The 27,938-nt window shown below is 32.5% G+C and overlaps 1 protein-coding gene across 1 annotated transcript; it reads right to left on the bottom strand.

Moving 5' to 3' along the window:
- Window positions 1–631: 631 nt before the first annotated feature.
- LOC127706438 (protein limb expression 1 homolog) lies at window positions 632–27,938 on the bottom strand. Its single transcript, XM_052211072.1, has 4 exons — window positions 27,215–27,938; window positions 9,924–10,087; window positions 8,336–8,476; window positions 632–5,311 (listed from the first exon to the last, which is right to left on the bottom strand). The coding sequence occupies exons 1-4, from the start codon at window positions 27,477–27,479 to the stop codon at window positions 4,898–4,900; spliced, it is 984 nt and encodes a 327-aa protein (XP_052067032.1). The 5' UTR covers window positions 27,480–27,938; the 3' UTR covers window positions 632–4,897.

Genomic DNA, 27,938 nt, shown 5'->3' with positions numbered 1-27,938 from the left:
TTGTCATGTCTGGGCCTTTTATATCTTACTACACCATATTGGTTATGCTCATTGTTGATGGTTGTGTCGTGACCTATAGTTGCTTACATCCACATTGTTTAGCCTCTGGTGGATAGTTGTCTCATAGACAATCACACCACATCTCCTTTTTTATATTTAAACCTTACAATCATTTCATACACCAAATAAATTAAAGCTAATACTAATAGTACCTAAGAAACAGACCTTACCACCATAACTCAAAGCTGACCAATAATCAATGAAATTGAAGTCAAACCCGAGGTCAGATGAAAACTGCCAAAGAGATATGTACACCATTTAATGATTTCATGCACCAAATATAGTTCTACTGCTTATTTATTATCTAGCAAACATAACTCAGCCATGAAATCTTAATATTTACAATAAACTGTAAAAATGATGTCTAGGATTAACCCTACCAGACAGACATGTTCACCTTGCAATCATTCCATACAATAAATATAGTTTACCAATTACTTAATTCATCATTTTATACACCAAATATAGACATTGACAAATTTGCTTATAGTATCTAAGACACTCCAAACAGCAAACTTAACATTGACCAATGAACGATGAACGAACATATACACTGCTGATAAAGATGTACTAATGAAATAAAATACAAAAATTTGGCAAGATATTTTTATTTGATTCTGTTAGTTACTCTGATGGTTTCATATTATGCCATGATATAAACTAAATATATATGTGAATATATAAACATCAAAAGAAACAGTTACATAAAAAAAACAGCAAAAAACAACAGAAGTGTCTTTCAACCTGATAACTGTTTTATATTTAAAATTACTGTATGAAAGGTTGATTCTTGTTACTGTTGGTCTTGAATAACCTAGCTGTTCTTAATAGTTATAACTACCATTAGATGTACCTCAGTGGTGGATCCAGGGGGGTGGGGGGGTTGGACCCCCCCCCCCCCTTTTTTTTGGACGATCAATGCATTTGAATGGGGACATATAGTTGGAACCCTCCCTTTATCCTGGGTTGGGAACCCCCCTTTTAAAAATGATTGGATCCACCCCTGTACCTTTAAGCTTAGGTAAGTCATTTAATAGAGAGGATTATCTCCCTTACCACAATAAAGTTTTACACTGAATTTAATAGTTGACATTCTTGGTTGAGTATGTCAGGGAAATTGACAAATTGATTTCTATTGAAATCTTACTCAAGTGCAGATACAGGGAAAGAAAAATTATTTTTTTGCTTTTTAGAAAGAGATATTATAAGATGTATCCTTTTGGTGCTCAAATTTAAATTGCATTTCAATTATCTTATTTTTCAGTCCAAATCTGAATAAGGAAATTTATAGATAAAAAGATAGTATATATCATGATGGTTTTCCTTTAAAGCAAATAGTTTTTACATATGAAGAAAAATGTTATCTATTTTCTAGGTTTTTCTCAATTCATGTGTATACTAGCATTAAGAGTTCTGTATTTAAACATTTTTTTTCTAATATCAATTGAATATTTGTTTAAAAATCTTATATTCCCTCTGGATTTTGTTGAAAACTGATACAGTATATTTAGCTACAAAGGCTGAATGAAAGACTTTTATACAACCTTAGCTAGGAGACACAAATTTTATCCACATATTTACACAACAAATATTTTAATATTGCACTAAGTATGAAGTTAAAAGAGGTTTTGCATGAAAAAGTAGTACAAAGTTATGATATATACATAATATAAAAAATATACAATAAATAGCGACATCAATATAAAAATAAAGGATTCCAAATAAACAGCAAAATATGAATATGAGACAAAGAAAGGATAACTTTTGTTTTGTATAAAATTCATTCATCAAATAATATACATTTACTCATGCTTTCTAGGAATGATTACCCCTCACTAGGCATGTTAAATGTTGTTCGTCTGACTCAAACTAAGTGTCTAAATCTTTTGATCAACCTATATTATATACAAAGATCTGAAGCTGTCAATAGGATCTTTATAAAACACCATATCACATAGCATCTTATCTCAATTGCAAAAAATCATAACATTTGCTTATCAAATTATGAACTCAAAGTAGGACCAATTATATTGTATATCAAAGAATTTTTGTGAAATGTTATTTTCATGATTTGCTTCTGGGAACTTTTCTTTTTAGAAGTTTTCCATTTTTGTTGTTTTTCTATAACTATTTATATCTTTTTGTTTTCACATTTTTCTGATGTGCTGCTGCCATCAAAATATCAAAGATGAAACGGTCCCAAATATATCTCTGTAAGCAAAATCCCTGATCTGCAGCAAAAATGTGACTTGTATATATACAATTTTTGTTCATTTTTCTTTCCATATGACATGCTATGATATGTTATCTGGTTTTTATTTTTGTTCTGACATTTCCTAGTATCAAATACTGGGGTAAAATCAACAAACCATGTAACTTTATATAACCCATCCTCCTTGGGTACACCTTTGTCACGTCTTTTTTTATTAATATATAAAATATTCCTGTCTTATGAATGATTTTTATTTTTATCTAGTTCTATGCCATAAAAAAACAAGAGTTTCTTATTTGTTTAGTAAAATTAAAACTACTGTAATTTCCTCTCATAAAATACAAATCGTATGTCCATGCTTCTCTTACAAGAATCTGACATTGCTCCATTTACTTTCTGTCTGAATACTTTTTAGGGATTCTCAGTACATGCTGTAGTATTGAACACCTTCAAAACATTGGATGCAGAAATTTCATTGGTGATTATCAAAATAAAAAATAGAATGGAGAATTGACCAATTCTTGTAAGCAAAGTGTAGATAAAAGGATGTGTATTTGCATCAGCTTAAATTGAAACTAAACTTGCATTCACCACAATAAGATACTACATACATATAGTCTTGCTCTTACAAGTAATATCAATCTAAATAATATATAAATGCACAACACATTCTTCAAAAAGCATGAAAATTCCCAGGCAATACTCATCAGGACAATTTTTGACTTGTTAACATTTCTTGCAAAGCGATGAATAAGCTTATTTATTTTTAGAATAAAACATTATGATGAATATAATATTAGAAGCACTATACTTGATACTAAAACTAAAACTGCACTTTTTCAAACATTTTTTTATGAGTTCTAAATTCTGGTAAAGTATTGAAAAAATTTGTTAATATCTTAACAGTTTTCTAACTGACTGACAAATTAAAGCTACTTTTAGGAAAAAATGAAAGCTAAAATGATTAAATGACAATTTACCCTTAAATTACCCCAAAATGACTGTCATAGAGCCAACAATCAAATGACACAAAAAATACAAAACAACATCTAGAGGTCAACATTAGGTCAGAGTACCAAAAAGTTTCTATTTCAATTTGCTTCTTCACAATTATTCCAAAACATTGCTAAATTGGTTGGATCTTTTTTATTAAACTTATGTGCGTCAAAAGCAGCAAAAACAGTACATTTTAAGTTAATAATTAAACAAAAACAAATAATAAAATGGAAAATGTCATGTTTGCCTATATATGGCTGATTTATAGGATCTATATTGTAGAAAATAAACAAATACTGTTGTATAGAAGCAGACTTTTATCTATATTAGAACATTGTATCATGATTTGCATTGAAACTGTACATGAGTGGTTAATGCATAGAAAATATGAATAATGCTCACATATATATACAAATGAGGTATGTATTGTAAGTATGTTGACAGTTTTTGCAAAAACTGCCACCTCATATGGCTAAATTTATATAAAACATGTTTTCTTACTACTATTCATGAGTCTCTCTCATCTAATAAGATATACCATTCATAGCTATTAACAGTACTTATACTAATTCTTCTTCTGCTTTGAAAGATTTTTATATCTATGTATTTATAAAAAAAATCTTTCCAACTAAGAGATTTAAGTACCACAAAAGACTAGAAATGTTATTTAACAAGACAACTAAGTTCATAAATGGACAAAATAAATGCATTGCTACTAAATATCTTCCATATATGCCACTTTTTCATGTGAAATAATCAAACTTATTATATTACAGATATGCCTCTTAAAGTACCATAATGAAACAAAGGATTTTGATATTCTACAAATAATTGTTAAAAAAGAATTGTTTGATTTGATATTATTGTGAAAATTTCTGGGATTCTATGATTTACATATTACAATAGATCTTATTATTTTCATCCTACTTCAAAACACAGCATACCTTCCACCCCTATGAAAATGGCTAAAGATTTTGCCCTAAAACAGTGGCCAGAGACTGGCTGTTTTAATTTCATTTTTTTCTGATGAAAATAAATTGCACAATTCAATAAGAAATAATTTTTTTGTTGATTACTGTACTGATCTGTGAAAGAACCATTTATTAATTAATAACATGCAATCAACTATTTTGATTTTTCCCAGTCTAAGGAATGAACAATTTACTGAATTTTTCATACTAAAGCTCATGTTTTTGCGTGACTAAATGGGCGATATATATATATATAGAAAATATCAAAATTTACGATTGTAATGTAGTGGAAATGGTAACATGCTATTGTACAAACATTTTAAATTATTATAGCAGGCATATTGTTGCATCTCTTATAACTCTTTCTACAACTGATTCCTAAAATTATCATAGTACATGTATAGTTATATTATCTTGTTCGAAGTATTACTGAAGTAATTGTTTACAAATTACAGGTTAACTGATATGAATTTTGCATCCATATTTATAATCTTATACTTATACAATGGAAATGATCTTACACATGACACCAGTTTTCATTGTTATTGAGTCCAAAATCTTTGTATACAAGTATGGAAACTGGTAACTCCCGAAAAAGAAAAGTCTGCATAGAGTTAAATATGAGTACATGCCGTCCTAATACAGAGAAATGACAATATTATGCAATGCTTTCAGCAGGACCAATCTGACTTAAAGCCAGCACCAAAATGTCTCGCTTTTCTTTATAAAATCTCAGTTCTCGTCCTGCTAATCTAGCATGTTCTAGTTCTCTTTCTGCGATCTGTAATTCTTGTTTTATAATATTCGGCTTTTCCTGTTCTCTGGCAATCCAGTCCAGCGCCATCTGAGAACGCATATCATCGTCCAGTGCACGATTCGAGTAATGTGCCAATACTTCTTGCCGTGAACAGTTTCTTTCGCGCATTGCTTTAAGACTTCCATTCCAATGTAGTAACTGAAACACAGTCATGAGTTCTTGAAATTCTAACATTGTGCGTCCTCTATTTGACTCCAACATGAATTTAAATGCTCCTATACCAGTGGCAGGATTATTCTCTTCACTTGAATTACCCTATAAAAAAAAGATATGCAGTACATTTAAAAATGTAATTCTGCAGTGAAAGAAGTGCATGAAGTGGGGGAGTTTATATGATGAATACAAATTAACCTGATTGTCAAATCCTGACTAAGAGTCATTCACAAATTTGAGGGGACCTCTTTTTGCAAGCTATGCAAGTATGATACTAAACCCCTAACGGGAGGGATTGTACTTGATTTTCATATGATCTTTCAATCAGTTTAATTGAGGTCTGGAGCTGGCATGTCAGTAACTGCTAGTAGTCCTTTGTTCATTTATGTATCATTGTCATTTTGCTTAGTTTCTTTTGTTACCGATTCTGACATCTAACTCAGACATCTTTTAAACTGAGTTTTTCTGTGCGTATTGCTATGTGTTTCTTTATTCTACATTGGCTAGAGGTATAGGGGGAGGGTTGAGATCTCACAAAACATGTTCAACACTGCCGCATTTTTGCGCCTGTCCCAAGTCAGGAGTCTCTTGCCTTTGTTAGTCTAGTATGTTTTTTAATTTTAGTTCATTTATATGTTTTGGAGTTTAGTGTGACGTCCATTTTCACTGAACTAGCACACAATTTTAGTTAGGGGCCAGCTGAGGACCACCTCCGGGTGCGGGATTTTCTCGCTGCATTGAAGACCCATTGGTGGCCTTCGGCTGTTGTCTGCTCTTTGGTCGGGTTGTTGTCTTTTTGACATATTCCCCATTTCCAATTCTCAATTTTATAAAGTAAGAAAATGGTCTCATATCTTGGATTGTTAAATTGTAAATTAAATTGAGAATGGAAATGGGGAATGTGTCTAAGAGACAACAACCCGACCAAAGAGCAGAAAACAGCCCAAGGCCACCAATGGATCTTCAACACATGGGGTAAAATATCAAAAATCTAAGGAAATGATTATAACACACTGAAACCAGTTGTTTCTTCTTTATGTTCAAGACTGTTTACAAAATGTGTCTATCCTTTCTGGTTCTCTTTTGAATTATAGAGTTACAAGACCAAAAAAGAAGTGTGTCATTAACTGGGTCAAACAATACCATACTTAAGTTCAATGTTCTACTTTTCTCAACATTTCCTCTTAAAGTGTACAATGAAATTTTACTATCACATAAAGAAACAGCTTTCTTTTGTAAAATATTTATGTTACTTTGAATAAATTAAACTTTCACTAAAATTGTCAATTTCTGAAAGCAAATTTCACATAATCTGGACAAGAAATCACTGATGTTAGGTTTCCTGTTTTACATGACTCTTGGTCCCGTTTAAGTAGTATCTTTCACCAGATAGACCCTTAGTTAATTTTCCGAGTTGTTAGTTTTACAAAAAACTTACTTTTTAAATGAATGGGGGATCTGGCTGTGGTTTTACAGAAATGAGAATTGAGAATAATTGGTAACAAGAATTGATTGTAGCAGGATGCTGTTACGAAGTCTCCCAAACAAAGTCCCCTCAAGTATAATCCCCTAACTGGCCTAAGGACTCCCCCTATAATTCATTCAATTCATCGTGCAGATATTATATGGATTGGGGCTGCAGATCTTATCCATTCACAAGGTATAAGAACATTCTCATATGATAGGAGTGGGGATGACCCCTGGGGACTTCTTTTATATTTCATTTAATGTATTGTTTCATGTCAAACCAGAAAATATATGGCTTAGGGGTGGGGATCTTGACCACTTACAAGATATTTGAACATATTCAAATCACAGGGGGTGGGAATGACCCCTGGGGACTAACGCTGTATATCATTCAAATCATCTTGTCATAACAAACCAGAATATATATGGTATAGTGGTGGGGATCTTCACCACTTACAAGATATTAGAACTTTCTCAAATGGCAGAGGGTGGGGGTGACCCCTGGGGACTGTCTCTATATATCATTCAAACCTTTGTGACATGACAAACAGGAATATATATGGTTTAGGGGTAGGGATTTTGACCATTTACAAGATGTTAGATCATTGGGGGTGGGGGACCCCTGGGGACTAACCCTATATATCATTCAAATCGTCGTAACGTGACAAACAGGAATATATATGGTTTAGGGGTGGGGATCTCAACCATTTACAAGATATTTGAACATATTCAAATGACAGGGAGTGGGGATGACCCCTTGGGGCTAACCCTGTAAATCATTCAAATCATCTTTACAAGACAAACCAGAATATATATGGTTTCAGGGGTGGAGATCTTGACCACTTACAAGATATTAAAACTTTTTCAAATGGCATTTGGTGGGGGTGACCCCTGGGGACTAACCTTTTATTTCATTTGATGTGCTTTATCATGACAAACCAGAATATATATGGTTTAGATGTGGGGATCTTGACCACTTACATGATATTAGAACTTTCTCAAATAACAGGGGGTGGGGTGACCCCTGGAAACTAGCCCTTTATTTCATTTGATGTGCTTTATCATGTAGAACATTTTCAATTATAAAGACTATGTCTATCACTAACTGTTTTCAAGTTATAATCATTTTGAAAATAAAAACAAGAATGTGTCCATAGTACACGGATGCCCCACTCGCACTATCATTTTCTATGTTCAGTGGACCTTGAAATTGGGGTCAAAACTTTAACTTGGAATTAAAATTAGAAAGATCATATCATATGGAACATGTGTACTAAGTTTCAAGTTGATTTGACTTCAACTTCATTAAAAAATACCTTGACTAAAAAATTTAACCTGAAGAGGGACAGACGGACTTACGGACGCACAGACCAGAAACATAATGCCCCTACGTGGGGCATAAAAATTAAAATCCCATAGACTTCTATAGTAAACCTCATTGCACAACCAAAACCCTGATGGAATCCAAAGTTAATCTGACTAGCGTTTTTGGAGAACGGGTGCAGACAAGTTCAAATTTAAAAGCGACGGAAGAGGAAGAAGAACTGAGCAAAACCAATAAGTTAATTAAGAAAACTAGCCTAAACAGATTAAAGAATAGACATGAAGACAACCCCCCTCCCAAAAAAAATCTCCACCTAGACCCTCATGAATGTATACCTTAAATGCAGAACCAGCATCTCTGAGAGATCGGTCAACAAAATCATCTGTTATCTTCCTTGATGGATGTTCATTGAAGACAGAATTCATCAATGCTATCTTTGCTGCACTTCTCCTGGCCTCTGCCTTTGTAGGACAATGCTGTAAAGGATAATTATAATGATTGTTTTTAAAAGATACTTCTACATTATGTCAATCTAAAATAATTGGATGGTACTAAACTCAAGTTTATCATTATCAAATTTTTCATCCCCAACCAGCAAAGTATTGTTATAATCTAAGTTTTGCAACTTTCAAAACTCAAGTAATTTTTAGTCGACCATTCACTCCTTCTACCCTGTAAAGTTAGCTTTGGATTCATTCTCACTTTAAAAAAATATGTTAGAATCATAATTAATCAAATTTATTCAAAATATCTCTCCATACTGAATACATTAAATACTCTATAAATATATAACGTTCATGTACTGAAGTAGCATAAAGCAAACATCAATCAATCAATTAATCTATAAAATATAAATGAGTTAAAATAAAATAACATTTGGTTGAGGCAAACTAAAATGAGAGAACGGAAACGAAAAATTCAGTAATTTTTCTATTTGTAAAGGGGCATAACTCTAGAACGGTAAAAGTGACGCCACCCAAATTCAAACTTGATCTGTGTTTTGTGGTAATAAGCATTGTGTAAAAGTTTCATAACATTTGGTTAAGGCAAACTAAAGTTAGAGAACAGAAACAAAAAATTCAGCAATTTTTCCATTTGTAAAGGGGCATAACTCTAAATGGTAAAAGTGACGCCACCAAAATTCAAACTTGATCTGTGTTTTGTGGTAATAAGCATTGTGTATAAGTTTCATAACATTTGGTTGAGGCAAACTAAAGTTAGAGAACGGAAACCAATTTTGGGACGTACGTACGTAGACGGACAAGGCTAAAACTTAATGCCCCCTCCGCTACGGCGGGGGCATAAAAATTAAATTAATCATTGTAACTCAGAATTTTTAGCACTTCAATGAGGTGCTCAGTCATTAGTCTTTTTTTTATTATTTCTTCCAGTGTTTTTGACCTAACAACTGATTTGATGAAATTAATCTGATTCAGTTTTATTAAATTTGTTGTCTTGTTTTGCTGATGCACAACCAGCCTGGGTAAAGGAATGGTTGAACAATGACAAACATGTTTGATTCTACCATTATACATTTGTTAATATGCCTGTCATATGATAGGAACAGTAGTCCAGTGACGGTCTTTTTCTTCATGTAAAAACTTTGCAGTGCAGAACTCTCTTAGCTCCCAACTTGTCTGCAACACTGTACACTGATGAATAACAACTGTGTAATATTGATTTAGTGTCAGATTTAAAATAACTATCCTTTTTTTGTTTGAATAATTCATGTTTGCGCACATACTAAATTGTACTGGTACTATGAAACTCTGGACATTTTTATAATATGCATCAAACAATATGAGATAGCTTACAACCCAATGAAGGGTTTTCAAGAATGCAAATATCAGTACTTTATGACTAAAGACACTTGATGATGCCTTAAATATTTTATATGATTTTGAAGTAAGCTTAAATGAATACCTGAAAACTACCAAAGCAACTACCACCAGGTAATGTTACAAAGCACACATATGGTGGTGAGGACGAAGGCTGAGATTCATATACCACTAATGCCCCATTCTTCAAATCTGCTCCTCTGTCTTGTTTCATCTGCCAGAACTCTTGTAAAGCTTCCACTACATTAACTGAAAAATATAGATTAAATGTCAGACGAGAGACTAATTAATCACAGTTTAAATGTAGGAACAGTAATGCTTACCATCTTTCTTTTAGTACATTAACGTATAAAATATCATGCTTTTGGATGATGATGATGACAAGGGGTGAATGTCCCTTGAACAGTTTGAATTAATAAAACAAATAGACTACTTCATTTGAACTTTGTTGGATAGTTGTCTCATTGGCAATCATACCACATCTCCTTATTTCTATACTTTCATATTACCTACTTGTGACTCCGAAATTTATATTTTTTTGACAGGTTACCTACTTTTTACAAGGACATCCTGGTACTTGGTCGAGTATGAGCAACTTAAAGAAGTAAAATCAAGCTTACAATCGGTAAAATTTTTGGGGAAAACTGTTTTTTTAATGTTTTCTATACACAACAAAATCATCAGAAACAGTTAACTTTTCCTCCAAATTGCACCAATTATGTGTTTGATTTTACTTCTTTTGGTTGCTCCTACCTGACCAAGTACTAGGATGTCCTACCATAGAGTAGGTGTAACCTGTCGAAAAATTATAAAATCCGGAGTCAAAAGTCGGTAATATGAACATAGTCTATTGCAATTGGGTCAGAATTTTAAATGAACTGCAATTGGTGGAAAGAAACACTTATAATCATGTCACAGTATCAAACTGTTAATAAAAACAAGTCCATTTATTAATATGGACAAATGATAAAAAAATATTTTTTAAAAATTTTCTCAGTAGTTAGTGTTCTTTATACCGTAGTAAGATTTTGAACCTGTCACCTGAAACAATGTAAGTAGCCGCATTTAGACATGTCACACTGCCTGGACACATGAATTACTCTGTCTCTGTGTCATCCAGTCTTTGTTCTTATTCTGACATGTTTTGCTGAAAAGCAGCAGATTTCAATTTTCAAGTCTTAGGGTTTGACCAAGCCAAGGATTGAAACTCTTGACCTTATACTCTGAAGAGCATTCTATGTATAGACCACTATGATAGTCACCAGTAGCTGTGCTTAAGAGTTTTTAAAAGAGGTTTGTAATATCAATGCAATTAATAGGAAGTTTTTCTTCTACAGTAAAATATTTTTACCGGTCAAGTTGTTTACTTGCATGGGCCATAGGGCTTGTTAATGTTGTTAATCATGAACATGTTATATATATGAGCCATAAAAACCATAGAAATTAGTATTCACATTGGAAATAAAATGCTCCGCAGGGCGCAGCTTGATACGACCGCAGAGGTCGAACCCTGAACAGTTGGGGCAAGTATGGACACAACATTCAAGCTTGATACAGCTCTGAATTTGGATTGTGATTAAATATTTGACACAGCATAGGTTTCTGACACAGAATGAATGTGGTCTAAGAACTTAAAAATTTTAAATTGGACATTCACCTATTATGGTCCAATATCCAAAATCTAAATACATGGTTAGATTCAGCATATCAAAGAACCCCAAGAATTCAATTTTTGATGAAATCAAACAAAGTTTAATTTTGGACCCTTTTGATCTCAATGTGAACAAAAATGATAACAGGGCCCAAAAATCAAAAATCTAAATACATGGTTAGATTCAGCATATCAAAGAACCCCATATATTCAATTTTTGTTGAAATCAAACAAAGTTTAATTTTGGACCCCGATTTGGACCAACTTGAAAACTGGGCCCATAATCAAAAATCTAAATACATGTTTAGATTCAGCATATCAAAGAACCCTAAAAATTCAATTTTTGTTAAAATCAAACTAAGTTTAATTTTGGACCCTTTGGACCTTTATGTAGACCAATTTGAAAACGGAACCAAAAATTAAGAATCTAAATACACGGTTAGATTCGGCATATCAAAGAACCCCAATAATTCAATTTTTGATGAAATCAAACAAAGTTAAATTTTGGACCCTTTGGACTTCAATGTGGACCAATTTAAAAACGGGGCCCATAATCCAAAAACTTAATACACGGTTAGATTCAGCATATTACAGAACCCCATATATTCAATTTTTGTTGAAATCAAACAAAGTTTAATTTTGGACCCCGATTTGGACCAACTTGAAAACTGGGCCCATAATCAAAAATCTAAATACATGGTTAGATTCAGCATATCAAAGAACCCCATATATTCAATTTTTGTTGAAATCAAACAAAGTTTAATTTTGGACCCCTATTTGGACCAACTTGAAAACTGGGCCCATAATCAAAAATCTAAATACATGGTTAGATTCAGCATATCAAAGAACCCCATATATTCAATTTTTGATGAAATCAAACAAAGTTTAATTTTGGACCCTTTTGATCTCAATGTGGACAAAGTTGATAACGGGGCCCAACAATCAAAAATCTAAATACATGGTTAGATTCAGCATATCAAAGAACCCCATATATTCAATTTTTGTTGAAATCAAACAAAGTTTAATTTTGGACCCCGATTTGGACCAACTTGAAAACTGGGCCCATAATCAAAAATCTAAATACATGGTTAGATTCAGCATATCAAAGAACCCCATATATTCAATTTTTGTTGAAATCAAACAAAGTTTAATTTTGGACCCCGATTTGGACCAACTCGAAAACTGGGCCCATAATCAAAAATCTTAATACATGGTTAGATTCAGCATATCAAAGAACCCCATATATTCAATTTTTGTTGAAATCAAACTAAGTTTAATTTTGGACCCTTTGGACCTTTATGTAGACCAATTTGAAAACAGAACCAAAAATTAAGAATCTAAATACACGGTTAGATTCGGCATATCAAAGAACCCCAATAATTCAATTTTTGAACAAAGTAAAATTTTGGACCCTTTGGACCTCAATGTGGACCAATTTAAAAACGGGGCCCAAAATCCAAAAACTTAATACACGGTTAGATTCAGCATATTAAAGAACCCCAAGAATTCAAGAATAAAACCCCATTGAAATTGATCAAGAAATAAGCAATTTATACGAAGTATCTTCTTTTGCACAATACTGTGCAATTGATTATTTCTTGCTATTGCGCAATACTGTACAATTGACAATTTCTTGCTATTGCGCAATATTGTGCTATTGGATATTTCTTGCTATTGCGCAATACTGTGCAATTGAAGATTTCTTGCTATTGCGCAATACTGTGCAATTGAAGATTTCTTGCTATTGTGCAATACTGTGCAATTGAAAATTTCTTGCTATTGCACAATACTTATTATATAATAATTTACACATCCTGTTTGGTGTGTATCTCCTACCATATCATTATTATTTGCTTTTAAATATAAATCAGAAATAACCAACTTAAAATGGAAAATTTTAAAAGAAAAAAAAAAGGAAAAAAAGAAAAAAAAAAATCCCCCCCCCAAAATTTTTTGAACCCCCTTATGATTCATCACCCCCAAACTCAATCTCAGCCTTCCCTTTGTGGTATGGTACCTTGCAGTACAATTTCAGAGAGATCCATACACTTGAACACAAGTTATTGTCTGGAAACTAGAAAAATGCTTATTTTTGGCCCCTTTTTGGTCCCCAATTCCTAAACGTTTCGGGCAATTACCCCCAAACTCAATTCCAGCTTTCCCTTTGTGATATGGAACCTTGTAGTACAATTTCAGAAATATCCAAACACTTACACACAAGTTATTGTCATGAAACTAGAAAAATGCTTGTTTTTTGCCCCTTTTTTGGCCCCTAATTCCTAACATTTTGAGGCAATTACCCCCAAAATCAATTACAGCCTTCCCTTTGTGATATGGAACCTTGTGGTACAATGTCAGAGAGATCCATACACTTACACACAAGTTATTGTCTGGAAGTTACAAAAATGCTTATTGTTGGCCCCTTTTTGGCCCCTAATTCCTTAACTGTTGGTACCATAACCCCCAAAATCAATCCCAACCTTCCTTTCATGGTATTGAACCTTATGGTAAAATTTCATGGAGATCCATTCACTTAAACTAAAGTTAGAGTGCGAAAACCAATGTGTCTTCGGACGACGACGACGACGACAACGACGACGACGACAACGACGACGACGCCAACGTCATACCAATATACGACCAAAAAATTTTCAATTTTTGCGGTCGTATAAAAAGCACAGACATTGCACTTTAAGGAAGTATTAAATCACATCTAAACCATGTAAATGTTTACCTTTTAAACCTGTTAAAATTTGTTTAGATATATAAGATCCATATCTTAATGGTTTTGATTTTGAAGAATTCATCCTGAATTTCATGAAAGCATCTAAACAAAATATAGAACTTCATTTTCCATGATCAAAACAGAAATGATGTAATTTTCATCAACTGTTCTCATTTTGAATTTTTCATGATATATTGAACACATGCATGGTACAAGTTATAACTGTTTACACTAAAGTTAATTTGATCTATAACCAAAAACTATGATGAAATATCCCTAATATAAGGATTAAGTTTTTTATACTGTGAAAGCTGATAAAGGTGTTATTACACAATATATAAGACTTGTGAGAAAAAGTTAACCATGTATTTAATCGTAGTTAATCTATTTCCATTATTGAATTCTACAGTTATTAAATGTACAAATTTTCATTACAATTAAATCAATAATATATATGTATCTACCCCTGGGAAAAAAAAGTGTAAAGAATCAATGTACCATGAATAAATTATAAATTCTGATAGCTTTTTTTACACTAATGACCAATGCATAGTTTATACATGACTATGAATTTGTCATTAAACTGCCTTAAGAGACATAATTATATGTTTTCATTCATAAATTTTTTATATGGTCAAAATTTAATAATCTGTGTCCCATAACTAATTTTTCAAACCAGTAATTTTAATAATTCTGTCTAAAATATTCTATTTTAACCTCAATTTGACATCTCAAAATAAGAAAATTTCTTCCATTAAGAATCAATGAGAATTTTCCTTTAATTATACTGACAATTATATATATCTCTTACATGGGCTTCTAGTTTCAAACCAAATACGTAATTGAATAATTTCCCACCAATAAATTATTTACCGGTACAATTATAAAATGATTATAATGCAGGCCACTTTTATAACTAAAGATCAAGTGACATTTTTTTTTCAATTTGCATGTCTTTGAAGTTAATAACATACATGTTGTACATCAGTATTAAATATTTAAGTATTACAAATACATGTCTGAGGAGAGAAAATGCAATTTATAAAGCTTTCAAGCTGAAAGGTCAAATTTGATTTCTATCATGTACCTGTACATAATTTGAAGATTTGAGCACATCTGAAGGAAAAAGTGTAGTAAAGGTCATATTTGGCCAATAAAATCGTATAAGGTTTGCAATCAATGACTGGTAGATATGTTAAAATTCTTTTATTTTATCTAAAAACAACTTTTCTGTATAAACATGGAAATTATTATATATATATAATTAAAATTTGTAATGTTCAGGCTTGTGAAATACCCTATTTTTTGGTTTCAAAGTATCTCAATTTTGTTACAGTTATCAATGGAAATCTTAAATTGAAAGAACAAATTTCAGTGACAAATTACAAAAAGTAAGGCCCTAATTGTACCTTTCTCTTTATCTACTTCCAACAAAAAACAGAAAATTGCATTTCAATTATTGTCCTCAAGTCAATTTCAAGTCTTGTTGATTTGTTTTTCTGTAATTTCACGGTCGCGAAACACGTGACTTCGTCGTGATCAGTTTCACGGAAAAATGGCGCCCGTCAAATTATTATAGTTCGCTTGGATGTAAACTTTAAACGTAAGTATTTACATATCATCGTGTTCACACATAGCACCCCCCTCATCATATGCGTATTTTTCGTGCGAATATTTTGATGCATTTAAAGTTATATTTCACTGTTGGTTTCATAGAGAACATTCACAAACTATTTCAGACCTGCTGAAGATTGTTTGGGTTGGTGTTAACGATATGACCGTAAAATCACTGTAAATCCATTTGTGTGTCTTATTTTCACCAATCATGTACAGAAACTTACCCAAATTTACTAATTCATTCATATAAACTAGCGTCGATGTATATTTTTGACATTATTGCGAACTGAACGCAATAATATATTTTTTTTCAATAAATGATCAGTGTACACGATATGTTTAAGTGATCAGTTCCACGGTTTAATTCTGAATCAGTATGATAAGATCACATTTAATGTTTGTGGTTGTAATATTGATGAACTGCAGAGTGCACGTTTTGTCATTTGTTTTGTATTCCCTTTTTAGGCGAAGGAGAATATATTACTGTTAACGAACATTTGGTTGGAATGAATACAGAGCGCTTTGTGTGCCCTTGTACTTTCTCACGTTTTGGAGAAGGATAATGTCCCTCTGATATCTTTCGCACTCTCTCGTATTGTGACAGTGTATGGTGATTTTTATAATATCCTCATTAAATCCCTGTCTGTAATGTTGCAAAATTGATATTGTCTATTTGGTTAACTCTTTGGCTGTATGACAGTTTTTTCTCGATGCTTTTGGAGTTGCTGTGAAAGCTTTGTTTTTTCCGCATAATGGGACCTATAATCAGAGAAAACTAGATATTGGCAATACCCCCATCCCACTTTCTGCTCTGCCATATGCATGAGTATAGTTCCACATATTTTAGATTAGACAGTGATGTTGGCATACAACTTCAAATTGTTACGCTGTCTGTAAGACACAAATGATGACCCCGCCTGACCATAAGAAATAATAAATTTAACACTTTGTATGATGATGTAACTGAAGGAGGACAAACCATTATCTGTTTATGCAGCTACATGTAGTACAACAAACAACCAATAGTCCAACTGCCTGTCTTTTCCAGAAAATTTGTAAAAAAAATAAAATCCTGTGGCCATGCACACCTACTTTCTGTGTTTGAACATCTTACAAAATATTAAAGCTGACCGTATCTTCAAAACCGTAGGAGGAGATAGCTAGACAAACAATGTATCCTAATCCGGACAGACGGACAGACAATAATCCTAGATAACACACACAACAAATGAAGTTTTTCTGAAGTTATGCATTTTTAAGATCCACTTGTAAAGTCTGTCGTCAAGTACTTTAAGTAAAAAAATGTTATTCGAACACACCGACTCTGCTGTTATGACTCATCAGTACGGTTATTGACCAGAATATTTCTTTTTTAAGTACTTTGAAGTTTTAATGTTATTAAATCAACCTACAGTGTAATCATATAACAATAATAGAATCTGAAGCGAGATGATGTAGCAAATATTTTTGTTTTAAACGTTTCAAGACAGAATTCTCAACTCAAACACGCCCGAACATTAAAAGGTGCACTTGGCTTTTTCTTTTCGATGCAATTATTGCCCATTTTTAGGATCCCCCCAAAAAAACTATCTTTGGGAGCAGAGATGCAAATTAATATTTAAGAAAGATAAATCTATTATCTTTCTTTGGATTTTTTTTTCGCCGGAATTTATACTTATGCACAAAAAAAGATCCACTTTGAATTGAACCGGCTACACTAGATTGTTTAATGAAAATTTGTCTATAATTTAAAAGTTTACAAATATCTCGAAGCTCCGTTAAGTTAAAGTTATATGTTCCTTTATTATATCTTTAAAAGCCTAAAAAACAGATGTAAACAATTTAAATATACCAATTTAGCTTTTTCTACCTTCTCTGCTCTGGCAAAGAGTTTAATTTCTTGTTTAATTTCAACTGGATTTCCGCCATTTTCCCAGATAAACCTTAATATGATCTTATCATACTGATTCAGAATTAAACCGTGGAACTGATCACTTAAACATATCGTGTACACTGATCATTTATTGACAAAAAAAATATTATTGCGTTCAGTTCGCAATAATGTCAAAAATATACATCGACGCTAGTTTATATGAATGAATTAGTAAATTTGGGTAAGCTTTTGTACACGATTGGTGAAAATAAGACACACAAATGGATTTAGAGTGATTTTATGGTCATATCGTGTACACCATCCCAAACAATCTTCAGCAGGTCTGAAATAGTTTGTGAATGTTCTCTATGAAACCAACAGTGAAATATAACTTTAAATGCATCAAAATATTCGCACGAAAAATACGCATATGATGAGGGGGGTCCTATATGTGAACACGATGATATGAAAATACTTACGTTTAAAGTTTACTTCCAAGCGAACTATAATAATTTGACGGGCGCCATTTTTCCGTGAAACTGATCACGACGAAGTCACGTGTTTCGCGACCGTGAATTTCAATTCCCATATCTTTATTAAAGATTCAAGGCATAAGAAATGATTCAAAGATACTCGTTTGTAGGTTTTAATACTACTGTTAGGTCACTTTATAATAAACGAGAATATATATATGCATCAACAGTGCACTATGCCAGGCTTGCATTATCGTATTTCCATGTTCATTATCTGAGAAATCTTGTTCAAAACTCTAATTTGAAATATATTTTAATTTAAACAGTTCACTTTATAATAACTAGAGACTCTAAAAAGCCTGTGTCGCTGACCTTGGTCTATGTGCATATTCTACAGAGGACACTCTCCAACATTGTAGACGAGAATAAAATTCATGACAAAATTCTGTTTTGTTGATCTTGTACTGTTGATCATAATTTAGTCTGTACTCTATCTTCTTTATACTTTTTGCTCAAAACACAAAAGAGGGTAAAAAAAAATCCTAATTTAAGGGCAATCTGTCCTACATGTCCTATAAAGAGTGAGTCTACTAACTATATCGGCAAAAATTGACTTGTTATATATAATTAGTAGGTTTTGACTTGCTGATCATTTTTGTGATTTAAAGTGTCTATTAATCTATTAAATTTTTTTATTGTATTTGACAAAACACAAAAAAAATGGTGAAAATCTTTTAAGGGCAATAACTCCAATAAGGAGTTGTTGGACGATTTCCTCCATATTGCCTTAATCTTAGATCTTGTCTTGCTGATCATTTTTGCTTATTTAAGTTTTCATCTATCTATTATAATTTTTAAGATATAAGGCAAAATCGCAAAAAAATGGTAAAAATCGTCATCAAAGGGCAATAATTCTAATAAGGAGTCGACTGACGACTGTCGACTGACGACTGTCGACTGAGGATTTCAACCATTAGACTTCTTAGTATAACTTGTCTTGCTGATCATTTTTGCATTTCAAAGTTTCTCATTATCTATTATAGTTTTCAAGATAATCAAATGATAATAGGCAAAAATTCGTAAGGGTTCCATGGAACCCAGTGTCTTGCCTACTTTGGCTGTTAATCGCAGGCTCAACAAAAAAGAGATGACAAAAAAATTTTATATTCCTCTCGATACAATTTTTTATTGTAAGAAGCTTCTGTCCAAGTTTGGTAAAAAGCCAGGATAGTTTATGAATCTAATAAATGTTTTAAAAAATTTAACTGCAGACTGTATGTAATGTTAACTGGAAGAAAAACTAAGTCCATTTATAAGTAAAATATTGATAAACAAGTACAAAATTTTAATAAAAATTTCCTTCTAGATACTAGCTTTTGATCATAAACAAACTTCTGTCCATGTTTAATCCAGGATAGTTTAAGAAAGTTATTAAAATTTTAAAAACTTTAACCACAGAGTGAATGTAATGTTTCCTGGCAGAAAAACTAAGTCCATTAATAAGAAAAATACGGAAAAACAGGATTTATTTTTTAAGTTTACTTCTGGATACTATCTTATGATCATAAACAAGCTTCTGTCCAAGTTTGGTACAAATCCAGGATAGTTTGAGAAAGTTACTAAAATTTTAAAAACTTTAACCACAGAGTGAATGTAATGTTTCCTGGCAGAAAAACTAAGTCCATTTATAAGTAAAATATGGAAAAACAGGAATTTTTTTTTTACAAAATTTACTTCTGGATACTATCTTATAATCATAAACAAGCTTCTGTCCAAGTTTGGTAGAAATCCAGGATAGTTAAAGAAAGTTATTAAAATTTCAAAAACTTTAACCACAGAGTGAATATTTGTGGACGCCGCCGCCGACGGAATGTAGGATCGCTATGTCTCGCTTTTTCGACAAAAGTCGAGGCTCGACAAAAATGAAAAAACATGTTAAAATTTGTCATTTAAGGGCAATAACTCCTATAAAAAGTTGTCTGACAGTTTTGATGTATAAGGACAATTGGTAAAGCTCAACATTCTGAACATTTTTGCTCCTGTCAGATTTTCTCCATTTATAACGGTTTCAAAATAATAGACAAAACTTGCATTGTCGGCCATCTTGGTTGGCAGGCGGGGTCACTGGACACATTTTTAAAACTAGATACCCCAATGATGATTGGGGCCAAGTTTGGATATATTTTGCCAAGTAGTTTCAGAGGAGAAAATTTTTGTCAAATTTAACGACGACAGACAACAGACGAAGATGACAGATGCCAAGTGATGAGAAAAGCTCCCTTGGCCCTTTGGGTCAGGTGATTCTAAAAATATGTGCAGTTTCTTCAAGTTGATGTGATCACATATTTTTATTATCAAATATGTTCCATACAGGCATTTCAAAAATGAAGATTACTCTTTCAATCCTATATCATTTTCAGTCAAATTATATACAGTATCCTGTTTATTTTGGCTAGTCAAATGGTCAACTAAAACCTTAATAACTTTCCAAAGACATGAAAGAAGACTGGAAACATTACATTCACTTGATAAAGTAGGAAATTATTCTCCATTTCAATGTAATACGCTTATCAATTATTTAATAAGTCTTCTACAAATATGCAAATACCATTCATTTCATATGTAAATAGTCTGACTACCCAGTATATTTGAAATGTGAAGTATTTGTAAGAAAATCAATTGAATGTTCACATCCATATTTAAGAGCCTCAGTGATATGTAAGTGTAACAAAGGTTATGACATAACACTTATATTTATACTTACAAGCTGACCAAACTTTTCTTATTACTTAAAATTTTATTGACAGATAAGTATTTTGACCATTTAAATGATTAACCCTACATGTTTAATGAATTTAAAGGTTTTTATGAAATACAACAGATTAAATTTTATAGATCTGACATTTCGATATCATTTGAAATTTTTATCAAGTACAATTTGTTATCATAAAGAAAATTATTTTTGTTTGAAGTGGAGTAAATAAACTGCTGTAAATTCAGAAATGTTTGCAATGTTTTCATTATTATGAATATTGGGACAGGATACATTGAAGATTTCACAAAAATAAAAACAAGCGTTTCAAATTTTAATAGCATTATTTGTATGCCGTGTTTACTGAAATCAATTTCTTTCATTGGTTTACAATTGCAATCATAAACACCGGGCAAACATTTTTTGGGAAGAGACATGTCTGGTGATTGACATCTTCACCAGTCAATGGTTACTATCTGGTTCCCTCTTTTCCAAAAAGGAAGGGGCTTAATAACTTTTAACTGGCAAAGAATGGGTAATTAAACATTACACAAAACCTAGTAATAGACATTTCAGATCATGAAAATAAACTCACTGAGGTGAAAGAAACAGAAAATATATTTTGCAGCAGGATCACTGAAGCAAGACTTTAACATTACAAGCAAATGTTTATACCATACAGTTAAATGAATACTACTCAAATAGTAAAATGGAGAGATAAAGGAGCAGAACAAAGAGTCAGAGAAGGGGTTGGGGGAGGGGGCTGGGGGGGTGGGGATGCATGTAATATTTATACTGGTATATATATTCACACACCCTTTATGCCCACTCGAATCCAACACTGGAGATATGTTATGCCTATCCTTTTATAGTCAATATAAAATTAATAATCAGTGTGCAATCATCTTTGCTAGCCAAGGGTTACAATCCAGTCCACTCTCTTCAGAAAGGAGGGAACTGGATCGTAACCCCTGGCTAGCAAAAATGGTGCCTCCTCTTCAGAAAGGAGGGAACTGGATCATAACCCTTGGGTAGCAAAAATGGTGCCTCCTCTTCAGAAAGGAGGGAACTGGATCATAACCCTTGGCTAGCAAAAATGGTGCCTCCTCTTCACAAAGGAGGGAACTGGATCGTAACCCTTGGCTAGCAAAAATGGTGCCTCCTCTTCAGGAAGGAGGGAACTGGACTGTAACCCTTAGCTAGCAAAAATGGTGCCTCCTCTTCAGGAAGGAGGGAATTGGATCATTACCCTTGGCTAGCAAAAATGGTGCCTCCTCTTCAGGAAGGAGGGAACTGGATCATAACCCTTGGCTAGCAAAAATGGTGCCTCCTCTTCAGGAAGGTGGGAACTGGATCGTAACCCTTAGCTAGCAAAAATGGTGCCTCCTCTTCAGGAAGGTGGGAACTGGATCATAACCCTTGGCTAGCAAAAATGGTGCTCTTTATAATCGTAACCCTTAGCTAGCAAAAATGGTGCCTCCTCTTTATGAAGCAGGGAACTGGATCATAACCCTTGGCTAGAAAAGAAACTGTGCAATGGACACTGATACAGACTTCAAGTATGCTTTTACTGAAGGGTGGGATTCATATCTTTCCCCTGATCTGAAACTAGTGAATTGCCATGTTCATTCAAAACAAATTCTTCCCTCAATGTATGTCCCTTTGAGTTTTTGCAAAATCATTTCTACAAACCAAACCTGAAAAAATATGACATCTTTAAGTCAATGATTGACAACTTTTCAAAAATATTTTTTCAAAGTTTTAGAAAGTCGTAATAACATGTATTAATTGGCTTTTCTTATAAGCTAGACAAAAAGCTTCTTAAAGTTAAAGGTAACAATATTGAAGCTACCCAATTAGACCTTATCTTAGAAAAAAAGCTTTGAATTTTCATTCATTTTTTTTTTAAATATTCTTTACTTCGTGAATGATTACTTTACAATGAAACTGATTATTGCAAATTGAACTGCATTGCATTCCTTAGAAGGTCATCTATTGTCAAAACTGTAAACAGGTGAGGGAGTGCATCAATTTAGTTATTAATACCTGTGCATACCATATGATCTTCTCCATGTTCTCACATCTCCAAATTGGTATTAATTACATGTAGTCTGTTACTTATGTAATAAATTTCTATTAAATATTCCCTTTCAGAAATTTTTAGTTGCATGAATACATTCAAATTTTTAAAAGTAAAAATACTGCATTATATATTAAACTTGACATGGGGTATCCAATTCAATCATTCAGCCAGTTACAAGAAAAACCACAATGCAAAAAAAAAACAAGTACCTGAATTCAGATATTCAAGGTTGGGCTGAGGTAATCACATGCTTCATCCATCATCAGCAGGAAAGACCTCACTGGGTTTGTAATTGATCCCTTCCCTTCCCTTACACTGATCTAATCACAATGGATCATCCAATTAAAATAAATTTATAGTTTACTTATTTATATTTATTCATGTCAAAAAACTACTTGTAAATCCTGCACGCAGCTGCACTAAGAGTGCATAAGTTAATAAGTTCATGCCATTTCTTTCATTTTATCATAAAAGAATGCTAAATAGACATTGTTATGTCTCATTGCAAGCCCCCCTCCCCCAATCTTTTATGCATACATGTCAAATCTGTGTAAAGTCACTTTGAAATCTCAAATTAACTAAATCCATAAAAGAACATTATTTGAACTTTGGTGGACAGTTGTCTCATTGGCAATCATACCTCATCTCCTTATTTTTATATACAAATAAATGGAGAATGTGTCCATGGGACACAGATGATGCCCCCGCTTGCATTTAACTTTTTATAGGGACATAACTCAAGAACAGTTAAAGTGATGCCACCCAAATTCAAACCTGATCTGTGTTTTGTGGTAATAAGCATTGTGTATACAAGCTAGTTTCATAACATTTGGTTGAGGCAAAACTAGAATTAGAGAACAGAAACCAATTTCATGACGTATGTACGTACGTACAGACAAGGTAACATTTAATGACACCTCCGTTGCGGCAGGGGCATAAAAATCATCTTAATAAAATTTTGCAAAAAACACATCAATTTTGACTTAAATGTGTTTCATTAAGAATAAAAATTCATCCCCCTTTTCGTAATTAAAGTACAAGAACTTTAAAGATATATACAAACTACAATTTGGACATGTATGCAATCTTTAAAACAAGAAAGGAGCTTTCTTCCATTAGTCTTACATGTACCATGGCCATGGAATTAATATGTAATTGAAACTGATAAAATTATCTTGAACTTATTGTACAATATATGGTGTGAAAGATTGAATGAACAATTGTAATGTCAGTTCTATTTATGTCACATACTGAATATATCTATTATGATCATGATAATCCTCCTCTTAATTAGCAAAATACCTAATTTCAGAAATTATAATTCATTCATTATCTTCCCCCACTCCCCCATTAATTCTTATACAACATCTTGCAGGTATGTTTTGGAATGTTTATCACCTGACAATATACCTGTAAAAGTAATTAGTTTCACCCCATTTATTTTTATCAAATAAAGCAGATACCTTTAAATAGCTAGTCCCAGACATTGATGTCAACACTATACTGTCAGAGTAAACAGTATTATGTATTAAACATGTTAAAGGGAGGGAATATCCAATTGTCTTTTGAATACACAATTTGAAAGATATGAAGGTTTTCAAATAAACTTAAATTATGCAACAATTTTTAAATTTAACAGTCATAATATGCAATGACACCATGAAAAAGTTAGCTATATTAAATAAAGGATTTAAAGTATATAATTTTTTTAAAGCAAATACATATGCAAGTTTAGCTACATTTGTAACATGCAGTATTTGAAGTAATAATATGTCTGTATGTCACAACAGGTATAAGCAATGATAAGTACACATAGTATTATCAATGTTTAATAATGTTAATTCAATTCTGCACTTTGAAGAGTGAAAGACAAATGGTGACATATTTTGGATTTACTTACGTTTTGTTACAATAAAAATGTTTTCCTATTTTACTAAGGCTTGATTGTATGTGTATTGCCCGTGTTGTTAAAGGATTTGAAAACTGATGAAGTAATATATAATTGAATTTTGAAAGACTGATCATCAATTTCATATCCTATTTTACACATTTAGTATCTAAGATTTACTTTTTCCATTTTTTTTAGGGTAAGGAGGGAGGGAGTAAAATAGAACACTTATTGAGTATTTACTATCAGGGTTCTCACTCAGGATTTTTGAAGGCGAGTCCAGGGACTGGTCATTTTTGGTCATGGTGAGTTCAACAGTAAGAAGAAGATATTTTATCAATGTTTATTGCAATATAATTTATTGTCTTAGTCTCCATGACCTAATAGAGCAATGAAATGAGATCAAATTCAGATTACTTTTAAACTTTTGCTACATGTATAAAATGATATGTGTGTTCAGTTTATACAAAATATTTCAATCTTAATGCATCTTTGGACTCATGATCACCAGTTTTAAAAATGGTGAATCCAGACAGATTTTCATGAGTCCAGGACTCATGGACTCGCCTTAGTGAGAACCTTGTACTATCTGGTACATATATTTTACACAGCTCGTTTGAATCGTTCTATATTGTGTTTCCATTAATACACATATTGATAAAACTTGAAAAGATGTCAAAACTAGATTATGTATATGTAATAACAAGATTATGTATATGTAATGATTAACAAACCATAACTTTAACACATTTTACACCAGATTCTTACTGTTTCACCCTCCAGGAAATTTTTTACTTGTCAAATTTTATTAATGATTGAAGCTTAAGGCCGTACTTAAAATTTTGAAGGACTTTTATCATGTTTATATACTGATCTTCACATTGTAGTTTTTTGGATAATAATGTCTGAAAATATACTGTGCAGATTTCTCATGTTCCAATACAAACTGCACTTAAGTTTTTGAAACTGATCAGCTAAATAAGATTCTCCATGACAGATGCAGATCCAGGAAAAGGAGGGGGCCAGAACCCCAAATATTAGGAAACATTTGGAGTGGGACATGTAAAAAGTCTATGCATTAACCATATATGTTATATAATGTAGCTCCATAAGGGGTGCCTCTGCATATCATTATAATCTAATATGACATTGCTTAACATGCTTAATACAATCTAAAACTTTCCTGGTTTGTACTAATCTTTTTATTATAATCATGATTATTGCTATCAGCAATTTAGAATTGTTTTACTTTTTGGTCAACTATGACAATGGACTGATTTAGAAATGGTGATGCATTATTATTAGTACATGTATTGCTGGCTACATGTATATTGGTCAAAGTGTTATATATAATTTACAAGGACGCTGAGTTGCAGCTGAAATAACTTTGGACATTGTTGGACACAAGTTTGTTTAAATTCGAAAAATATATAAAGAACTTGGTGATTCAATATATATTTTAGCTTGGGCATTAAAGCTATTTGTCTACAAGTAAATTAAAAGCATACATTAAGCAAAAACATTGGTTGGATCAAAATAAAATATAGTTTGTTTCTCCTCGGCCAACCAACCGCTTGTAAAATTTTTCATTTTATTTTTTGCAACAAAACTTTTTTGTTTCTGGTGAATTCTAATAAGCTCTGTGCACATATGATTGAATTCATGTTCCAATACTGAAAGGGTACATGTAGGATTCAGAGGTCGACTTAACAAAATTTAAAAGTATGGCCAATAGGGCCAGTTAGAGCGTAAATTTACTGGCTCAACTCAAATAAAATTTGCCCTAATATTCTAATAATACTATCTAAGTGAAAATATAGTCAAATGTAATGGCCAATGGGGCCAGTTGTCTTTAAGTTCAACTAGCCCTATCGAAATTCTACTGGCCTTGGGCCAGCGGGCCAGTGCTTAAGTCGACCCCTGGGATTTAAGTTTATATATCATCTACTTTATATGTACAATGTACATGAGGAAAAAAAAAAGATAATTTTTATCATCTTGGTGAAAACTTCACACATATTATGTTCATCAGTAAATATCAAATGTTGAGAAATTTGTATAATCTTGTACATGTTCTTGTACGAGTATGAATCAAAGAGGACTAAATGTTGAGTGACATTTGTCAATGTTTGTGATGACCTTCTGTCACGCCAAGTTTGTGCTTTTGGTTCCGTCTTTTCTTGTATATATGAACATGATGAAAAAAAAAACAATGTTTTACCTACATGACCTATCTCCCTACTTACCCTCTTTAGAGAAGTGAGGTATGAAGAGAGGTTTAAATTAAATGTAGTCTTGTTTAATAAAAATATACCTCTCCCATATCCATGAGAATGTTTGGCAAAACTATTGACAACTGCATCTACTGCTTCCTTTAATACTGTCTTTGCTTTTGCCTCATTTGGATGATTATGATGAGCACTCATGCCAGCAATGGCAGCTTCCATGATCTGTGATGGCATTGGTCTGTCTGTGCCTGGGCCAACTTCGCCATGGGCACCTTGCTGGTTTTGTGGTGATCTGCTGTTAGGACCTGGTCTTGGTGCTGGTACAGGCTTCCCTCTGGAATATGATGCCATGATTATTTTCTACTTACATGAAGCTTATTTACCGACATTATTAAAGTGTTTGATGTCTCAATGGACTGTTTTGGGAAAATATCCAAAATGTCACGTTGAGTCACATAATTTTTGATTTCACAAGTTTCCAATTTTAGTAATAAAACAAAGCCACGATGCGTCATCAAATGTTAAAAAAGAATAAGAACAATGTAAGTTCGTTGTCAATCTTCTACAGATGCCGCCCTGATTTGATAAACTATCAATGTTTTGATGATAATCCGGAGCTACTGTAGAACACCATGATTGAATTTATTTTGATGACCTCTGACCTTAATAGTTACTGCGGAACTAAAGAATTCCAAACATTTATCATATTCATATTTCTGCCGATTACAAGTATCGATTGACGTGAATCGTGAAAGTTTCGGTTACTTCATTCCATCACTAGTTTGCCTTGCTGAACAATAAAACAATAAA

This window comes from Mytilus californianus, unplaced genomic scaffold, assembly GCF_021869535.1.
Source record: "Mytilus californianus isolate M0D057914Y unplaced genomic scaffold, xbMytCali1.0.p SCAF_6, whole genome shotgun sequence".
Lineage (NCBI taxonomy): Eukaryota > Metazoa > Mollusca > Bivalvia > Mytilida > Mytilidae > Mytilus > Mytilus californianus.
Note: the sequence above shows the minus strand (reverse complement) of the source record. Positions and strands in the feature narration are given on the sequence as shown.